Consider the following 17,111-nt stretch of genomic DNA (forward strand, 5'->3'; position numbering starts at 1 on the left):
CTGTATTTGAAAACGTACCTATTGGCAAACATAGAAGTATCAATTAAATTAATGTATGTGTGTGTTGTATTACTTACCTTTCATTTGTGAGATAGAATCCACAGGATTATGATTTACTACGGTGAAGCCATCGATGACAACATAACAGAAAATATTTTGATTTTGTAGTGATTACTTGATACTTACCACTGGTTTTCACTGTGGCTACGTTTGTCATTATAGGTACCCTATAATGATTTAGTTTTAATTTATTTTTTGTGTTTTATAGTTTTTTAGGATTTGGTGTTCATAATGTCGTTCAAATTCAACTATGTACGAATATTTTCTATAGCTGATTAGCTATGTTGCTATAATTGATATTCTTCTATAAGGTGAATGTGGGGGAGATACGCATACAGTTCAAAACTTGGGTTTGACTCAATTTCATCATATCCCTAGCGTTATCCCGTTTTTCACAGGGTCCGCTTACCTAACCTGAACTTTTGACAGGTCTGGATTTTTACAGAAGCGATTGCCTGTCTGACCTTCCAACCCGCGAAGGTAAAACCAGCCCAATATAGGTTAGGTGACATACCTCCGAAAATGCATTTCTCGGGAATGCGGGTTTCCTCACGATGTTGATTTTGACTCGATTTATAAAAGCTATATTATATGTAGAGCAAGTCATGTGATCGGACATGATAGATAATTTACTTGGTTATATTTTTAAGTATAGAAATGAGAGAAAGCGCCATAATCTTTAGATTTACAAGATCAAAAGATTACGACAAAGCTTGTGCGGATTTTATTATGGATGATTTCGATGTGCTTTCCCTTTTTTTTGAATATGAATGTTGGCTGACGAAGCCTGTGGTGGATTTACATTCTGTTTATTTTTATCTCTTTATTGCAATACGTTAATTATAACTAGAGGAATCAATATTTACAAGATTATTATTGCCACTAGACGGGTCTTTTAACCCAGACGGTCTTCCCCACATTTACCTCAATCCATGTCTGCTGAAATACTTAGTCAGGCAGTCAGTAGCGAATACGTAAGGTGAATCAAGACATCATGGTCACATCAGTGATTTGCCGTTCCCACCAGGAACGTTCCGAGCATTAAAAACGTGAATTTTTTCTGTATAGAGCTGTATTACCTTTTTAGGCAGATTACCTAGACCAGTACAACAGAGAACAATTTGAAAAAGAAAAGCAGCCACTGCCCTTACAAAAGACAAGAAAAAAAAAAAACTGTCCTTGTAAAGAGTTTTTACAACGGAAACATTCCCATTCTGGGACTACCATACGCAATTTTTTCTGCAACATACCAACTTTTTTAAATAATAATATCGTTTTTTAACACACAACTATAATATTATGACCGATTGCTGTAGATATGCGACGGTCCCTGCACTAAGTTCAGCTTGTGCGCAGTCGCAGGGGCAAGACCAACATACAGGGTGTTAGTGACATCGTAATTTAATAGCTGATTATTCTGAGTTAATATCAAGTGTAATTTCCATCGCAAAAGTATATAATTGAAAACAATTTTAAAAAACTAAAAAAAAGTCATGAATTTTGCGACGAAAATTCCACTCGATTTCGACTTAGAATTATGGCCCGAATCTTCCCTCAAAGTTTGATATGACTAACACCCTGTATACCTAACTTGTATTTCCAACATTATAGGGGCATCTTGGATGCGACGGCGTAAAAAGGGTCATAGTGACAGCTCCCAGTATAGACGTCCCTATGGTCATCCTTGGAGTCAATGACACAAAAATTAAGCCAGGTACTTTTTAATTGCTAATTTATAGACAATATACCTATAATACTATCAGTGATGTTCCCAATTTGGGAACTTTCCCGGGAACGGCACATCACTCAATAAAACGTTTCGGGTAAGACGTTCGGAGTCGCCGGTGGTTTTATACTTTTTTTTATTGTAGATTTGCCGCAGATGGCATTAACTACTTGGCCGGACAAATGGGGAGCGCTGAAGGCTCTCACCCGGTACAACGTTTAAGACAACAGGCCTGAGGGTGCCCAGTTGGGCGCGAACCTCAGCTCAGGGCGTCGTCTGAGAGGAAAAATATTTGAAAGAATTAATCGACTCTAGTGGGTCGATAGCGATAAGCGCTGAATGAGGGAAATCGTCGACCACGCCGGCGGGGTCGGTATCAGGGACCGGGGTTCTGAAGTGTTTGGTGTCGCGAGCTGATTGGTTGCCTCTATGGCTAGAGTAATCGGGTCGTCGGTATCGTATATTACGTCCTTCGGACGCCGATACTTTTCAGTACCGTCCCTAAGCGGGGATGGTTTTATTCTATACGCAAAAAGTAGCACCTATTTACATACACTAGCGCAGCCCGGACTCTAGATACAAAAATCTCGTTTTTACAGTGTCTCTCACTCGCGCGCCCCCTTACTCCTTAACGGTTTATAGCTTATGACCCTACTACACTACACTATCGCGTGATAAGAATAACCCTAGACCAGAGATGGCCAAATTGATTAGACCCAAGATCTCTAGTTTACTAATGAAACCCTGTGCAATTTACCAATTGCATATGGAATCGTCTTACTTTTTCAGACAATCAGGTGATTTAACCCTGAAAAGACATCCTATAACAGTCATATGGTAGTACGTTTTTCTCGTAATTACACGATTACTCTAGCCATAGAGGCAGCCAATCAGCTCGCGACACCAAACACTTCAGGACCCCGATACCGACCCCGCCGGCGTGGTCGACGATTTCCCTCATTCAGCGCTTATCGCTATCGACCCACTAGGGTCGATTAATTCTTTCAAATATTTTTCCTCTCAGACGACGCCCTGAGCCGAGGTTCGCGCCCAACTGGGCACCCTCAGGCCTGTTGTCTTAAACGTTGTACCGGGTGAGAGCCTTCAGCGCTCCCCATTTGTCCGGCCAAGTAGTTAATGCCATCTGCGGCAAATCTACAATAATCACGTCAAAAAAAAAAAAACTCGTAATTACAGAGTACAAAGTGATATCCTGTGGATCTAGCACGCTGTATTGTTTAGCACCAATTGTGAAGGTTCTCGAAGATAACTATGGCGTGGAAGAAGGTTTCATAACCAGCATACATGCTATGACGCCGTCCCTCAAGCCTTTGGACGGGTTATGTCTTAGGGGAAAGGTGAGAAGTCAATTTAGTTCAGATTAAGTATAGGAAATGGGGTGCGGAAAAGGAGTGTTTCTATGAAAGTAACTTAGGTTCTCGGATACATTCCAGCGTTAGTTACGTTAGGAACTCACTAAACCTATCATACTTTAGACAAATCAGACTTACGGTACCATCTGCGAAAATAGTCAAAACAAACGAAACTAACGAATCCTCTAAAATATTTCAAAAGATTTGCCTTCGACACGTAAGATCAATTTAAAAGGACGGCAAAGTGATTCTTCTTCTTATGACTTAGTCACTGTTTAGCAAGTTAACAGTGAATAGTACCTAAGCAACGAACAATACAAGAATTTGTACATCATGAACCACTAGAGGATCTGTAAAACATAAGTTTATTTATTTGATAATTGATAACATTTTACTACTCAAATGCCATTGCAAATTAACAAGGTTAATTGGTCTTGTTCACTTGCAGTGGAACCTTAACAACCACATACCAAGTAAAGTATTTGATTACTAAAGACAATAAATATAGAGCAACAAGGATCTATTTGACACGTGGTCAAAATCGGAACTAATATTTTCCATTTTAGGACTCGTCATTTTGCGACAGTTGAAAGATGTGGTTGCCAGGATTTGTGCCCGGTTAATGGCATTAGAATCGCCTCCTCTTACATGGGACTTAAACATACCTGGCGAGTAGTAGGTGTGTGTATACCATACAACTCTGCCTACCCTAACCTTTCGGGGATTCACGCGTGATGATATGTTTGTAAAGATTTGGTGTATCCCAGCGCCCTGTCCATGCCATCTAAGTGCAAGATCCTTGTCACGCTATACGTAATGTTTTCCCGTAGCACTGGCGCGACCACAGAAGTATAACTCAAAACATAATACCAGCGGTGACGGGCGCATGCAAGGCGTTAGGTCGGATCATACCAGCGGTCAGAGACAAGATGTGCGGGCTCGCCTTTCGAGTGCCCATCGTCAATGTCTCTGTGCTCGATCTCACTGTCAGGTAAGTTCTTCGATCTAGTTTCGTAAGGTATCGAACTGGTGGTTCTGCAATCGCTTTTCTATTCTTCGTGCCGTGGTCGAGTTATGATGACCGGAATCCTCCAACGCGCGGCCAATGCCTTGGGCAAGTGGTTTCGCAAATGGAGAATCGAGGTAAACCCGGAGAAAAGTGCAGCGGTGTACTTTTCAAAGGGCTATTATAACACACCACGGTCACGCCGTCAACTTAAAATCATTAAGATGTTTGGCAAGCCGATCCCTTGGGAGGAGCAAGTCAAATATCTCGGCGTAGTCTTAGATAGACGTCTTACTTTCAAGGCCCATATCAAACGTGTGCGCGATCGCGCCGCGTTTGCAATGGGCCGTCTTCACTGTCTTCTTAACAAGCGAAGTAAATTGTCCCTTAGGAATAAGGTGAAAATCTACACGACTTGCATCCGTCCGATCATGACCTATGCAGGGGTAGTTTTCGCTCATGCGAGTCCCTCTCAAATCCACCGTCTACAGGTAATACAAAATCGTTTCATGCGGAAAGCCACGGGAGCTCCGTGGTTCCTTCGCAATGAAAATCTGCACATTGACCTAGGTCTGCCAACCATTGCCCAATGGCTCAAATTAGCTTCCAAACGTTTTTTCGATTCTGCTCCGCACCACCCAAATCCCCTGGTAGTTGCGGCTTCCGAATACATCCCGCTTAGGGACGGTACTGAAAAGTATCGGCGTCCGAAGGACGTAATATACGATCCCGACGACCCGATTACTCTAGCCATAGAGGCAGCCAATCAGCTCGCGACACCAAACACTTCAGGACCCCGATACCGACCCCGCCGGCGTGGTCGACGATTTCCCTCATTCAGCGCTTATCGCTATCGACCCACTAGGGTCGATTAATTCTTTCAAATATTTTTCCTCTCAGACGACGCCCTGAGCCGAGGTTCGCGCCCAACTGGGCACCCTCAGGCCTGTTGTCTTAAACGTTGTACCGGGTGAGAGCCTTCAGCGCTCCCCATTTGTCCGGCCAAGTAGTTAATGCCATCTGCGGCAAATCTACAATAAGTCACGTCAAAAAAAAAAAAAAAAAAAAAAAAAGCAATCGCTTTTTCTCTGACGGAAAAATCGAGTTGCCCACGTGGAACGACTTAATTGTTGATTTTGTCAGGATCACGAGATAAGTTATTCTTTAACTTCCCTACAACAGAGAAACGTCTGATTTACGTCATCAATGTTGGTTTATTTGTTTAATGTTCGCTTGTAATTTTCTTCTTCAGATTAAAAAAGTTTACATCCATGGAAAATATCGTAAATGACGTAGAGAAAATGAATAAGTCGTGTAAGCAAACGATTATCACCACGTCACGAGAGGAGTCAGTCTCCTCAGACTTTATAGGAGACAGCCATTCATGTATCCTAGATGTTGGGTCCAGCATGCAGCTCAAACCTAACTCCTACAAACTCATATGCTGGTATGAGAACGAATACTCTTACGCTTGTCGAGTGGTAGATTTGATTATCTTCTCAGAAGCTCAATTCAACCAGCAAAACAAAAATAAAACCACATATGTCAGACCGAAAACGTCGAAAAAACAAGATGGCATCCAACAGACGGAAAGTGTTAAAGACGCGCCCCGCAAAGACACTGCTGAAGTAAAAACAAAAGATGTCCCTGATATAAAATCCCGCATGGAAAAGCCATTGCCTCGACCTGTGCTTATGAAGAAACCTGTCATCACTCAGAACCCACTTCCATTGTTTCAACACGATGCCGACAGAAGGGTAGAATTATTCAAAATCTGGAAGGATGACGATAAAATAAACAAATCAAATACAGTCCGACAAAATCTCACATCTTTTTTTCAGATATACAATAAAGCCTCACCAACCATCGCTGCGTGTGACTGTTCGAAAGCGCAAGAACGTTTAGAGAAAGTTAAAAAAGAATTTTCTAAAATGGTTGGCATTACTGAACATTTACTGAGAAAATCGAATAATAGTAAATTGAGTTTGGCCACGCTGCAACAGGAAGCAGATGATGTACTGGATAGAGCAAGAATCTACGAGATAAAAACAGACAAAAAAGAATCTAATCAATTAGAAAAGATACATAAAAACAAACCTCTGGATGCTTCAATGTGCGACGCAAAGGGAGACGGCGAAGTAAGCGTCAGCACGTTAAACAGTAAAAATAGTTATACTGATTGTAGCAAAGAGGCAGAAGGATCATTATCGTACGAAAAAGATCAATCTATGTATAGCATGATGAACGAAAGTACTACAAACGCCAGGTCAGATTTTCAAAGTTCCTCACCATCTGAATGTTCAAAAGAAATGGAAAAAATACTAAACAAGATTAACATTGACCAGGAAAAAGTGCCTGACCAATATTCAAACAAAAATTCATTATCGAAAACCATTAACAATTTCTTAGATGGTTTTTCCAAAAACTTTCAGTTTCAATATAAAAATAACCCAGATCTCAACAAAAACAAAGATCAATCAACAGAGGAAAAGTGTGAAAGTGAAATATCTAATAAACTCGATCAGGAAAAAGAAACGAAATGCAATAAAACAGAATTAACTAAAGCTACAGATACTGTAATCGCTAACAAAGAATTTACGACACAACATCTTACTGTAAAAGTAGATAATATTCTAAATAAAGCTAATACAATTATGGTACCAAATCCAGAAGTTAACAATGATAGTGAAGACACTACTGATTCTAAAGATTCTAAATTAAATCCCAATCCCCTTATAGACGAACACATAGAAAGCATTAAGGACACAACCGCAGATGATCAAAGCATGGGAACAGAGCAAACACAAGATTGTGACGACAGCGTTAATGTTGTAACGGATGATGGCAGCAAAAATGGTGACGTACAGAAGCGACAAGGCTCTTACACGTCCATCTGCGAATCATTCGGTGTGTTACTAACTGACGACGTGTCCAGATGTTCCAGTCCTCACTATAAAAGCAAACAAGACATTTTTGATAAATTAGACAGCGACAGCGCCTCAGAGTCGGATAACTCGTTCGATATCGACAAGAAAAAATCACAGGTAATAAAAATTGGTGATTTAACGAATTCCTTAGATGATTTAGATCGTCTAGACAAAATCTGTAGGATAATGGAAATATCTGATGAGCTATCGGACAAGTTGTTTTCAGCTTTAGATCAAACTCCGGACGCTACATCTGTTACCAAGAAAAGGTGGTCATTTAAAGATTTGTGCGAGAGAATCAACCTTGATGAGTTTTGTAATAATGTTTTTGGAAAGTAAATTATTATGAGTGCGAATGTAATGAAACTGTAGCCATGTTTTATTAAAAGAATGTTTATTTACTAAAAGGCACTGTTTTATTATGCTGCTTTATATGCTACAAAAAGTAATAAAAAAGTAAATATGACCACTGTACGTATAACACGTGAATGATTGTACTTCACTGTAGAAAAAATATTATAAATATATTTATCACAGAGGTACTTTAACCGTGGTCCCACTGTTATGTATGACCAACAGTGGGTCCGTGGGTATTTTCTCGCGCCAGAAAGCGATCCCCTAGACTCACTGCTCCAGTTTTAACTTATTATTTTTTAACATGACAGTGCGCATCGTTGGGCGATTATATTCGTCTCAGGGCAGATTTATTTCAGTTACCCGTAGTCCCATTCTGGACTGTGGGTCATAGCAGTGGCACCACCATTAAAAGGGGGTATAAAAGTATAATTTACTTATTATCTATAATATATATAAACTGTATGTATAAAAACAGGTACATGTTGCAATCTCTGAGATTCAGTAATCAAAATGTAACCATGGAATTTCAGTTAGCTGTAGCGTGCAAAACTATTTATTTAATAAGGTGCTAATATTCCATGGAGATTTAACCAAATTCCACTTATCCACTTTACGAGTAAGTATTTAACACTTTTAATGACAAAATGGAAGAAGTGAACTGCAGATTAGGCTGTATGGCTGTATTCCATTGCCTTCTCAATCGAGACAAAAAACTACTACTACTGGAAGAAGTGATTATGCATTTTCTTCTATGCCTTTTTCAATATCAATATTGCACTTTGTATAATCAAGTGAAGGCAAGAACTTATTCATTTTGTTCTTTGAGCATACTTTGCATACTTATGGCTCTAAAGGTGATAATTTATTTAATCTCTTAGAAATGTCTGACAAGAATGACTAGAAAGCTGTCAATATTTGACTAAAAGAGATTCAAGTATAGTTTTTTTCTGTAATTTTACACCAGTGTTGCCAAATAATTCACTCTTGCCAGACTTGAAACTAATGAATCTATGAACTAAACAGTCTTACCCGTTATGGTAAACAATTTCAGTATTTCTCAGCAGCTTCATATTGAGTTGTATGATGGTTTTCGGGAAGATGGCGTCATTTAGTTCGACAAAGTCTGCGATGACGACGTTGACTGGCGACCTGACGGGAGGCTCCTGATATTTAGGAGGCCCTGGGGCGAAGTCCGTCAACTTTGGAAGCACCTCTTTAATAACTGGTTTCGCGCATTTCTCGCGGAGATTTGATATCCATCTGAAATGTATAATTGAAATATTTGGATTTGAGGAGTAAATACTTCTTGGACTGGTTGAAGAGGAAAACATAGATGGAATGTGTTTAACCAGCCGCTTTTTGTGAGAAAGAGTTAGCGCCATTTTGTGAGAAAGAGTAAATAACCTATGGCGCTAGCCATAGGTTATTTTCTTTTTTTTATCTTTGTATCTGAAGGCATTTGTACCTTCTCCCTATTTTACTGCCTTTTCAATATAATTTCTCATTGTTCCCACCAGCTCCCTAACATTGGGAACGCAATAAATGCTACGGTTATTATATGATTTTGATATGTTACATCTTCTTCTTCAAGTGATATCTCCATCCCGGAGATTGGCGACCATTTGTCCATGTCTTTCTGTCTTCAGACATGCGAATTAGTTGATCTGTGCTGTCTGCCTTCAACCAGTTTCTTACGTTCTTTGACCATGGAATTCTTCTTTTACCTCTTCCTCTTTTACAAAACACATAAATACAAAACTACCCTCAATTTTGCCCTCGATAAAATTACGTACCTGTACAATAATGAATGATGATTAATATCTTCACATGGCTAAACATTACCTGACCACACCTATACCTGGTTTCGACTTCGAATCCCGTTGGGGACATATCACAAACATGACTTTGTGAGCCCTGGTTTGGTTACATTGCTGGCTGATCACCCGATTGTCCGAAAGTAAGATGAGGTATGTTAAGCCGTTGGTCCCGGTTACTACATACGTAGTCGTTACATGAGCCGTGTCAGGGAACTTTGGCGGCTGAATAGTACCTCTGACACCAGGGTTGATGGGGTTGGTAATCTACCTTATAACTCACACGATAGAAGGCATTACCTGAGCACAATAAAGGCGGGTGTAGGCGTGAGTACGGCTTGGTGCACGAAGCCAGACCCTGGGTGTCTCCGAACGTGGTCGAAGAAGCTGAGCAACCCCGACACGGAGTCCTGCTGTGGCCACGGCGACGGCAGCATCTGCGGCTGCCAGAACTCGCTTGTCGCGTACACCGCTTGGTGGCGGTATACTACTATTACCTGGAAAGACGTAGACGGCACTATAATACTCAGGGGGGTCAAAAAGCATTGAAGCAATTCATTTAATAAAGCATTGAAATTTGTTGGCATTGCGCACTTAGTTTTATATGCGCAAATGTCAAATTGCAATATTGCTTTTTAGATGAATTGCTTCTATGTTTTACCCCCCAGGACTTATAATCCAGGAAAAAATCATCATGATCATCATTATCAGCCGTACGTAGGAAGGAAGGAAGGAATATGATATAAAAAAGCAATATTACTATCTGACATTTGTGTGCATTGTGCACTTACTTTTGTATGCGCAAATGTCAAATTGCAATATTGCTTTTATAGATGAATTGCTTCGATGTGGCCCTTTTAACCCCCCTAGACTTATGTTACAAGTCCTTCGTCATAATCGTATAGTCATAAACTTTATTTAGTTCAAAATAAGAAAAATAGAGGAGCTCGGTGGCGCAGCGGTAAACGCGCTCGGTCTGCGATTGTTGAAGTTAAGCAACTTTCGCAAAGGCCGGTCATAGGATGGGTGACCACAAAAAAAGTTTTCATCTCGAGTTCCGCCGTGTTTCGGAAGGCACGTTAAGCCGTTGGTCCCGGCTGCATTAGCAGTCGTTAATAACCATCAATCGGCACTGGGCCCGCGTGATGGTTTAAGGCCCGATCTCCCTATCCATCCATAGGGAAGGCCCGTGCCCCAGCAGTGGGGACGTTAATGGGCTGATGATGATGATACATTAAATAGACTATAGAATATACATATATATTACCTGTTGCCGCAACCTGTTGAGGGAGCTGAGCGTGACGCTAGGCAGGTCCTGTGTCCTGGGAACCAGTCTGGGTCCGTACATGTTGAGGAGGAACCGCATCAGCCGATTGTGGTCGTCTGGGGTGAACCCGTAGAAGTGTTGGAAGTCCAGTATTACTACCTGAAATATTTTTTTTCCTTTCAAAGATGCGATCGACCTTCCAACCATAAGCAGTTTTTTGCTCAGCAGTAATGGCGTATTGTAAGGCATGCCCGCCCATGTAGATTGCTACAGGTTGTCTCAAGAGTAGGATCTCTCCAGTCGTTTGTAGTGGCTCACTTAAGGTTGGGCAAGTTGGTGTGCAGTCATAATTTTTATCTCCTCTTGTACTGTAGGGATGTTTAAGGATTTCATCCATCTTTGTGAACCAAGGGGCATTTACTATGCCTTTGAGTACACAATTCTGATACAAAATCATTATCATACTGTGAAAGGGGGGGTTTGATGGGGTTTGTCCTAGCCGCGTAACACTGGTGTACGAAAACGACTACGTCACTATGAAATATGTTTATTACGCAAACTCTTATATCAAAATGTGCCAAGTTTGGTGGCGAACTGTTATATAATTTTTTCGTGAAAAATTGGGGAAATTGGGAAAATTGGGAATTGAAAAATTCCTTTTTCATGTCGGAACCGAGGATCCTTTTGGATCTTTTTCATGTCAGAACCCAATTTTTCACGAAAAAATAATATGAAATTTCACCACCAAACTTGAAATTTTGAGATTCACCTTATAGAAGCAAGGCACAATGTTTGTAATCTTCTTAATAGACTACTAACGCCATCTAATGGCGTGCCGCGCGAACTATTTTACATAGTTGTGTTACAGTCTCCCCCTAAATTTCTGAAAGTCGTCCTGACAAGGAAACTGGAGAATCTTTTTTTTTGTGGATCTTGCGATCAGTCTAATTGACTATAAACAGATGAGTTGGGTTTATATGGCATGGAGGACGCTACTCCCAGCGAAGTCGGTTCTTTGAAGTAGTCATTCGGCCTGACTGTCCTTATCGAAAATGTCTCGTTTCTTTTTTAGACGACGTATGGTTTCTAGAATAGTTGCCCCGCAAGCTGATTTGGGTGCATTTCTAATCTTTTTTATACTGGGTTCCACGAAAATGGAGAATCTAATTTATATTGTTGTGTTGCAATACATAATTATTGGCCACTCCAGCATTGGCTTGCATGAGAAAAGTGCGTTACTTCCAGGCAATCATAACTCACCTCGCCAGGATGTGAGTCCACAAAGTTCTGGACCTGAAGCAAAGGTTCAGAAATCTCACCCGCATATAGGCCATGAGTGAAAAAGAAGTTGTCTGACCCTGTCTTAGTGGCCAGTCTCAAGTCGAAGTATCTGAAAAAAAATAAACATAAATATTAAAGTGTCTTTTTTTTCTTTCATTGCAACTTGTTCTTAAGTCATTTCATTTAAAATTTAGCCACTATGTCATAGCATTGACTTGAAAAATTTAAAGAAAGTTAAAAGGCAGTAGATAGAATATCAGTGCTTGTTGATCAGAATTGATTGAGTAAAGTTAAACAACAAGGGCAGTTAGTTGGGGGGATGTATGAGTGTTCATTTTCAGCTCACAACTGTCGATCCAGCAGCAAATTATATCGAGGGTTTCGACCAATAGACGCGGCGAATGCTATCTACGTAGATATGTTTATCATACAACTATTGGTCAAAACCCTTGACATAATTCGCCCGCGCACTTGCCGTGCAACGAGGTCTAGTTATTAAAAAGCAGTTGAATCTTGAATTAAGTACTAATGTAGAAGGCTCCCTCAATCCTCAGGGCTCACACATGATTTATTAGTCAAGTATAATATCAATTTGAATTATTATAGTTATAGAAATTTTGTTTTACAATGAAAGTATTTAAATGTTAATGTTGCAATACCAACCATACCATATTTTAAAAATAAAAGTGCCATAGTATTATGTGGTTTATGATGTACCTAATGCCAATGAGAAGTTGCTGCAAGGTATCTAGCTTCTGCGTTATGGTCCAGCGTAAGATCGTACCTCGGAACAGTGGGTACAGTTTACTCCAAGTCGGCTCAGCATCGGGTGCTAGTCCACTTGACCGTGTTATGCTGTACGTCATTGAATCATGACTACCTGAAAATTATTTGAGTTCAAGTTAACTTTATTAAAATATTTTGACACTTGCAGCGGTAAAAAAGTTAAAATATTTCAAAATAGTCTTCATTACCATGTAATGTAATATTTGTGCGATAGGAATCGTGATTTCTTGAAGGTGTGATTGGCGGGAGATTTGTGCCCAGTAGCGGGACATATTAACAACACCATATTTATTATACTAGTGAAAACTAAGTGAGTACTAACCTTCTAATTTAAAGTAAATAAAAAAGTTAATTTACCTGGTATGGCAAGATATATCAATGGCACATCTTGCAGTTGTGGTGGAAGATCTCTCATCCATGTCTCCAAGTTCAGAGAAGACTGTGCTGAACTGTCGTCACTCATTATTATTGCTGAAAATAACAAAAAAAAGAAATCAAATGCACTGGTTCCACTTTATTCAGGTTTCTGACTTGTAATACGAAAAAATATTGTTAAAAAGAAATCCACACGCTTCTTTGTTTGTTAATGTTGCGCACTGATGTTTAATTGATTAAGGATAAAGCAAAATATCAGCAATGCTGATAAAAATTTAGTTCACATCACGTCACCTCAATTATATGATAATTGCTGTGTTTCACCCGACAACTCACCAGTTTGAGTATACAATCCATATATCATAATTTATATACCCAAAATACTTCATAATTATATTATTTTAAGTCAAAAAATCTGATAAAAAGCTATTTAAATTTCGGTACTAATTTGACACGAAAACAATTAACCGAATATATTTGATTGTTATCAAAAATTGCAATGCTAATTCCATTGCACTAACTACGGAAATTGGTTGGATAATGCGTCAACTGTCAACCATTTGTCACATTCGTTGTTGCTGCGTTTTGTTATTCCAATACAGTATGTTTCGGTATTGCTTATCGATATGAATAATAAATATAAATATTTAAAAAATGATAAACTTGACGATTACCATTAGAAATGATAATAATCATGAAACACACACTTAGAAATCAGCCACCAATATAAGATATTAAACAAATTATTATAAAGAAATATATCTATCTACAATCAAGTCCGTGTTATGTTTCATTTACCAGCAGATACCTACATAAATAATATCCTGTTTTGCTACTGACTATTGGTTGGTTGGCTTGTGCTATCTGTGTTAATATAAATTTTCCTTGAGTTATAAGCACATATTTATGTGGATATTAAGTTAACACTTCGTCGTCTTTGTTTGGAATCGTGCTTAACTTTGTGAGTCACGTATGAGTTAGGTGTCCAAGAGAAGCTCAAAAGTGGTTAGGTCATTAACAATAACTTTCAAAACCGGAGTTTAACATAAAATAATATTTGTAAGTGTACAAACTTACCTACGACGACCAAACACCCACCCAACTTCATGTCTTCAGTAAGTTAAAAAGTGGAATAATACACTGAAGCAAAACTTTCACGACTACCCGAAATCATCCGTTGTTCCTCCAAACAGAGTGACCGTTAGGTATCCGATGAGTACTCATTTATTATTCTGAGCGTATAAGATAACAGGGTACACTCGCTCGAGACTTAGGTTAAAATGAACATGAACCTAACATGCGAGCAATGCGATTCGCAGCAATAAATAAATGCAAAAAGATCTTTGTTTATAAGATCCAACCGATAGGCGATTTGCTTTGTTTCTAATCTTAAACCCGACTAGTTCACGGTGAAAGGAATTCAACGTTTAGTTGATTTTTTTGTAAAAATGCTCTGGTGCTCTAATATTAACATTAACCTTGGTTTTTTGTCGAGTTTCCCATAAGTTAGGTACTTACTCGCTCCTCTCGTTAGAAGCTTAATGAGTCAGAGAGCAGTTTTTAATGACGCGCGAGGGCACAATGATCTCTCCAATTATTTTGTACTTAAAAGTATCATAGAAGTACTTAGGTGTGTACGTGTGTATCTAAGTATGTACAAGTTACTCATACAGCATTATATGACTACAACGACCTCCGTGGTCCAGTGGTTAAGCGTTGGGTTCGATTCTCGGTGGGGACATATCACAAAAATTACTTTGTGGTCCCTAGTTTGGTTAGGACATTACAGGCTGATCACCTGATTGTCCGAAAGTAAGATGATCCGTGCTTCGGAAGGCACGTTAAGCCGTTGGTCCCGGCTACTACTTACTGATGTAAGTAAGTAGTCGTTACATGAGACATGCGCCTTTGGAGGCTCAATAGTAACCCTGACGAGGTTGACGAGCTTGATGAGGTTGGTACTCCACCTCACAACCCACGCGATAGAAGAAGAATATGACTACACATATAACCCACTTCAAAGTCCTCATTCGATTTTTCAAATCACATATCTATTTGCATCACGCCTGTATCGTGAAGGGGTAAGCAGAGGTGTATAGTAGGTATATAAGTACTCCTAATCCTCGCACAGCTTGTGTTTAACATAACATAGCTCACGACTTCCAATTGGGGTACTCAGAGGTACATCCATCGAAAGATGAACTAAGTACCCACACCTCACCGAGCTATCTGTTAGATCAACGCGATAGGTGGTAAGCCGTCTATAATGGTCGAGCCAACTGGGTTAGTGAAAACTGCATATAAGATGGTTTAATAACTCATTGGTGCTAATTCCTGTAAATACCATCTAATTTTATTTTAAGTTATATCTGTCATTTTCTTATCCGCCGAAAAGGAAAGGGACGGGTAATCGACAAGCATAAAATTTATGGAACACACGTCAATTTTAAGCACAAATCTAAACCAACCGTCTAAAAATTTTACATCCGTCAATAACCCGACACAGTTAAGTAGACAGCACGTCAAACGGATTGCATACCAGCGACGTACCTTTTGATTCGCCCGAGTTATTCATTCATTTACTCATTCTTCCTAAAATTAAGAGCTGTGAATCATCCATCCGTCCCTTTCCTTTTCGACGGATAACCTAAAATAAAATTAGGCGGTGTCTGCAGGAATCGGGGCCATTGCCTATATACGTCCCACTGCTGGGCACAGGCCTCCCCTCAATCAACCAGAGGGGGAAACTCATTGGCGTAAGTCCGGTACGGAGGTTCGAACCGGCGCTTCCCGGTTGAGAAGCAAGCCTTGAAATTTTGAGATTTGAAAAGTAGATAGTTTTGATATGATTGATAGACCACTAGTCCACTGTTGCCCAGACTTACATCAACCAGCATGCACTGCTTTAGGTCTTCGAAGTCCCTAGCCACAGGCAGGTTACAGATTTGACGATACTTGTTGTAAGCCGGTAGACCATCATCACGACCCTTCATGATGTCGCTGGAGTACACGTCTGAAGCTATCTGTAGGCTTCCGAGAACTCGCTCGTCCATCTGGAAGCTCATCAAGATCATCATAAGATATGGTTGATAGAGGAAGGATTACTCAAAGTCTCCGTCTTTCTGAGGTTAACAGTATGTGGCGAACCCATTGTCACAAATAGCGCTAACCCACAAGCACAACTGATTTACACATGGATCTACTTTAAGTAGTATGTCAAAGAAAGTAAAGGGCAGGCCAAGACTCCGATACTGACCCCGCCGGCGTCCTGTGGTTTATCATCATCATCAGCCCATTAACGTCCCCACTGCTGGGGCACGGGCCTTCCCTATGGATGGATAGGGAGATCGGGCCTTAAACTACCACGCGGGCCCAGTGCGGATTGGTGGTTATTAACGACTGCTAATGCAGCCGGGACCAACGGCTTAACGTACCTTCCGAAGCACGGAGGAGCTCGAGATGAAGACCTCTTTTTTGTAGTCACCGGATGGGTGACCGGCCTTTGTGAAAGTTGCTTTACTTCAACAATCGCAGACCGAGCGCGTTAACCGCTGCGCCACCGAGCTCCTCCTGTGGTTTATATCCTCATAAGGCCCGGATTTCCAGACACAATAGTTAAACAATGGGATTTGGATTTTAAAAGGACTTTGGGCCTTACGACCATATTTTAAACTAAATACATGGTTTATAGATATGTGGTTTATATTGTAAGTACCATAAATTGAGAGTATAACGAAATGTGTTTGTTAGTAATGAGGATCTTTCCAGGCTACGTTCCCCAAAACCAATATAGATGGCGTTGTATAGTTTTATCGTGATAGTTACCTATTTTCAGACACACAATTATTCAAAAATATAGGTAATGTAATGACAGAGGCATATGTAAAAATAATTGTTGCTTGATATTTGGATCACATATTAATTATGTCGTTACTACCTATATTGCTTCTCTTCATTTTGATCAGAATAATAATGGGTGTAATAACAAGGGTTGTTGGCATCCCCAACAAAATTATATTTCATATTTTAAGTATGGCAATACTTGCCTGCTTCTAGAATCTAATAAAAGTGCAGTCAACAACACTGTCCAGCTGTATTATTCCGTATTCCATCAAGCAGAGCATCGCCAACACCTAGAT

The 17,111-nt window shown here is 39.9% G+C and overlaps 2 protein-coding genes across 4 annotated transcripts; one reads left to right on the top strand and one right to left on the bottom strand.

Annotated features, from left to right (window-relative positions):
• Positions 1 to 291: 291 nt before the first annotated feature.
• On the top strand, positions 292 to 6,916 carry LOC126373728 (uncharacterized). The gene is made up of 7 exons (XM_050019964.1): positions 292 to 312; positions 1,672 to 1,774; positions 2,984 to 3,144; positions 3,990 to 4,150; positions 5,574 to 5,922; positions 6,007 to 6,303; positions 6,905 to 6,916. Exons 1-7 carry the CDS (start codon positions 292 to 294, stop codon positions 6,914 to 6,916), a joined length of 1,104 nt encoding a protein of 367 aa, XP_049875921.1.
• LOC126373843 (PI-PLC X domain-containing protein 3) lies at positions 6,726 to 14,308 on the bottom strand. Of its 3 annotated transcripts, none has more exons than XM_050020183.1 (8): positions 14,050 to 14,308; positions 12,955 to 13,068; positions 12,529 to 12,691; positions 11,791 to 11,920; positions 10,531 to 10,689; positions 9,564 to 9,760; positions 8,479 to 8,709; positions 6,726 to 7,115 (listed from the first exon to the last, which is right to left on the bottom strand). In XM_050020183.1, the coding sequence occupies exons 1-8, from the start codon at positions 14,078 to 14,080 to the stop codon at positions 6,989 to 6,991; spliced, it is 1,152 nt and encodes a 383-aa protein (XP_049876140.1). In that variant the 5' UTR covers positions 14,081 to 14,308; the 3' UTR covers positions 6,726 to 6,988. The 3 variants fall into 3 exon arrangements, with proteins under 3 accessions (XP_049876140.1, XP_049876141.1, XP_049876142.1); XM_050020184.1 differs by lacking the exon at positions 14,050 to 14,308 and adding an exon at positions 13,309 to 13,470; XM_050020185.1 differs by lacking the exon at positions 14,050 to 14,308 and adding an exon at positions 13,267 to 13,285.
• Positions 14,309 to 17,111: the final 2,803 nt, after the last annotated feature.

Source organism: Pectinophora gossypiella, chromosome 16, assembly GCF_024362695.1.
Source record: "Pectinophora gossypiella chromosome 16, ilPecGoss1.1, whole genome shotgun sequence".
Taxonomy (NCBI): Eukaryota; Metazoa; Arthropoda; class Insecta; order Lepidoptera; family Gelechiidae; genus Pectinophora; species Pectinophora gossypiella.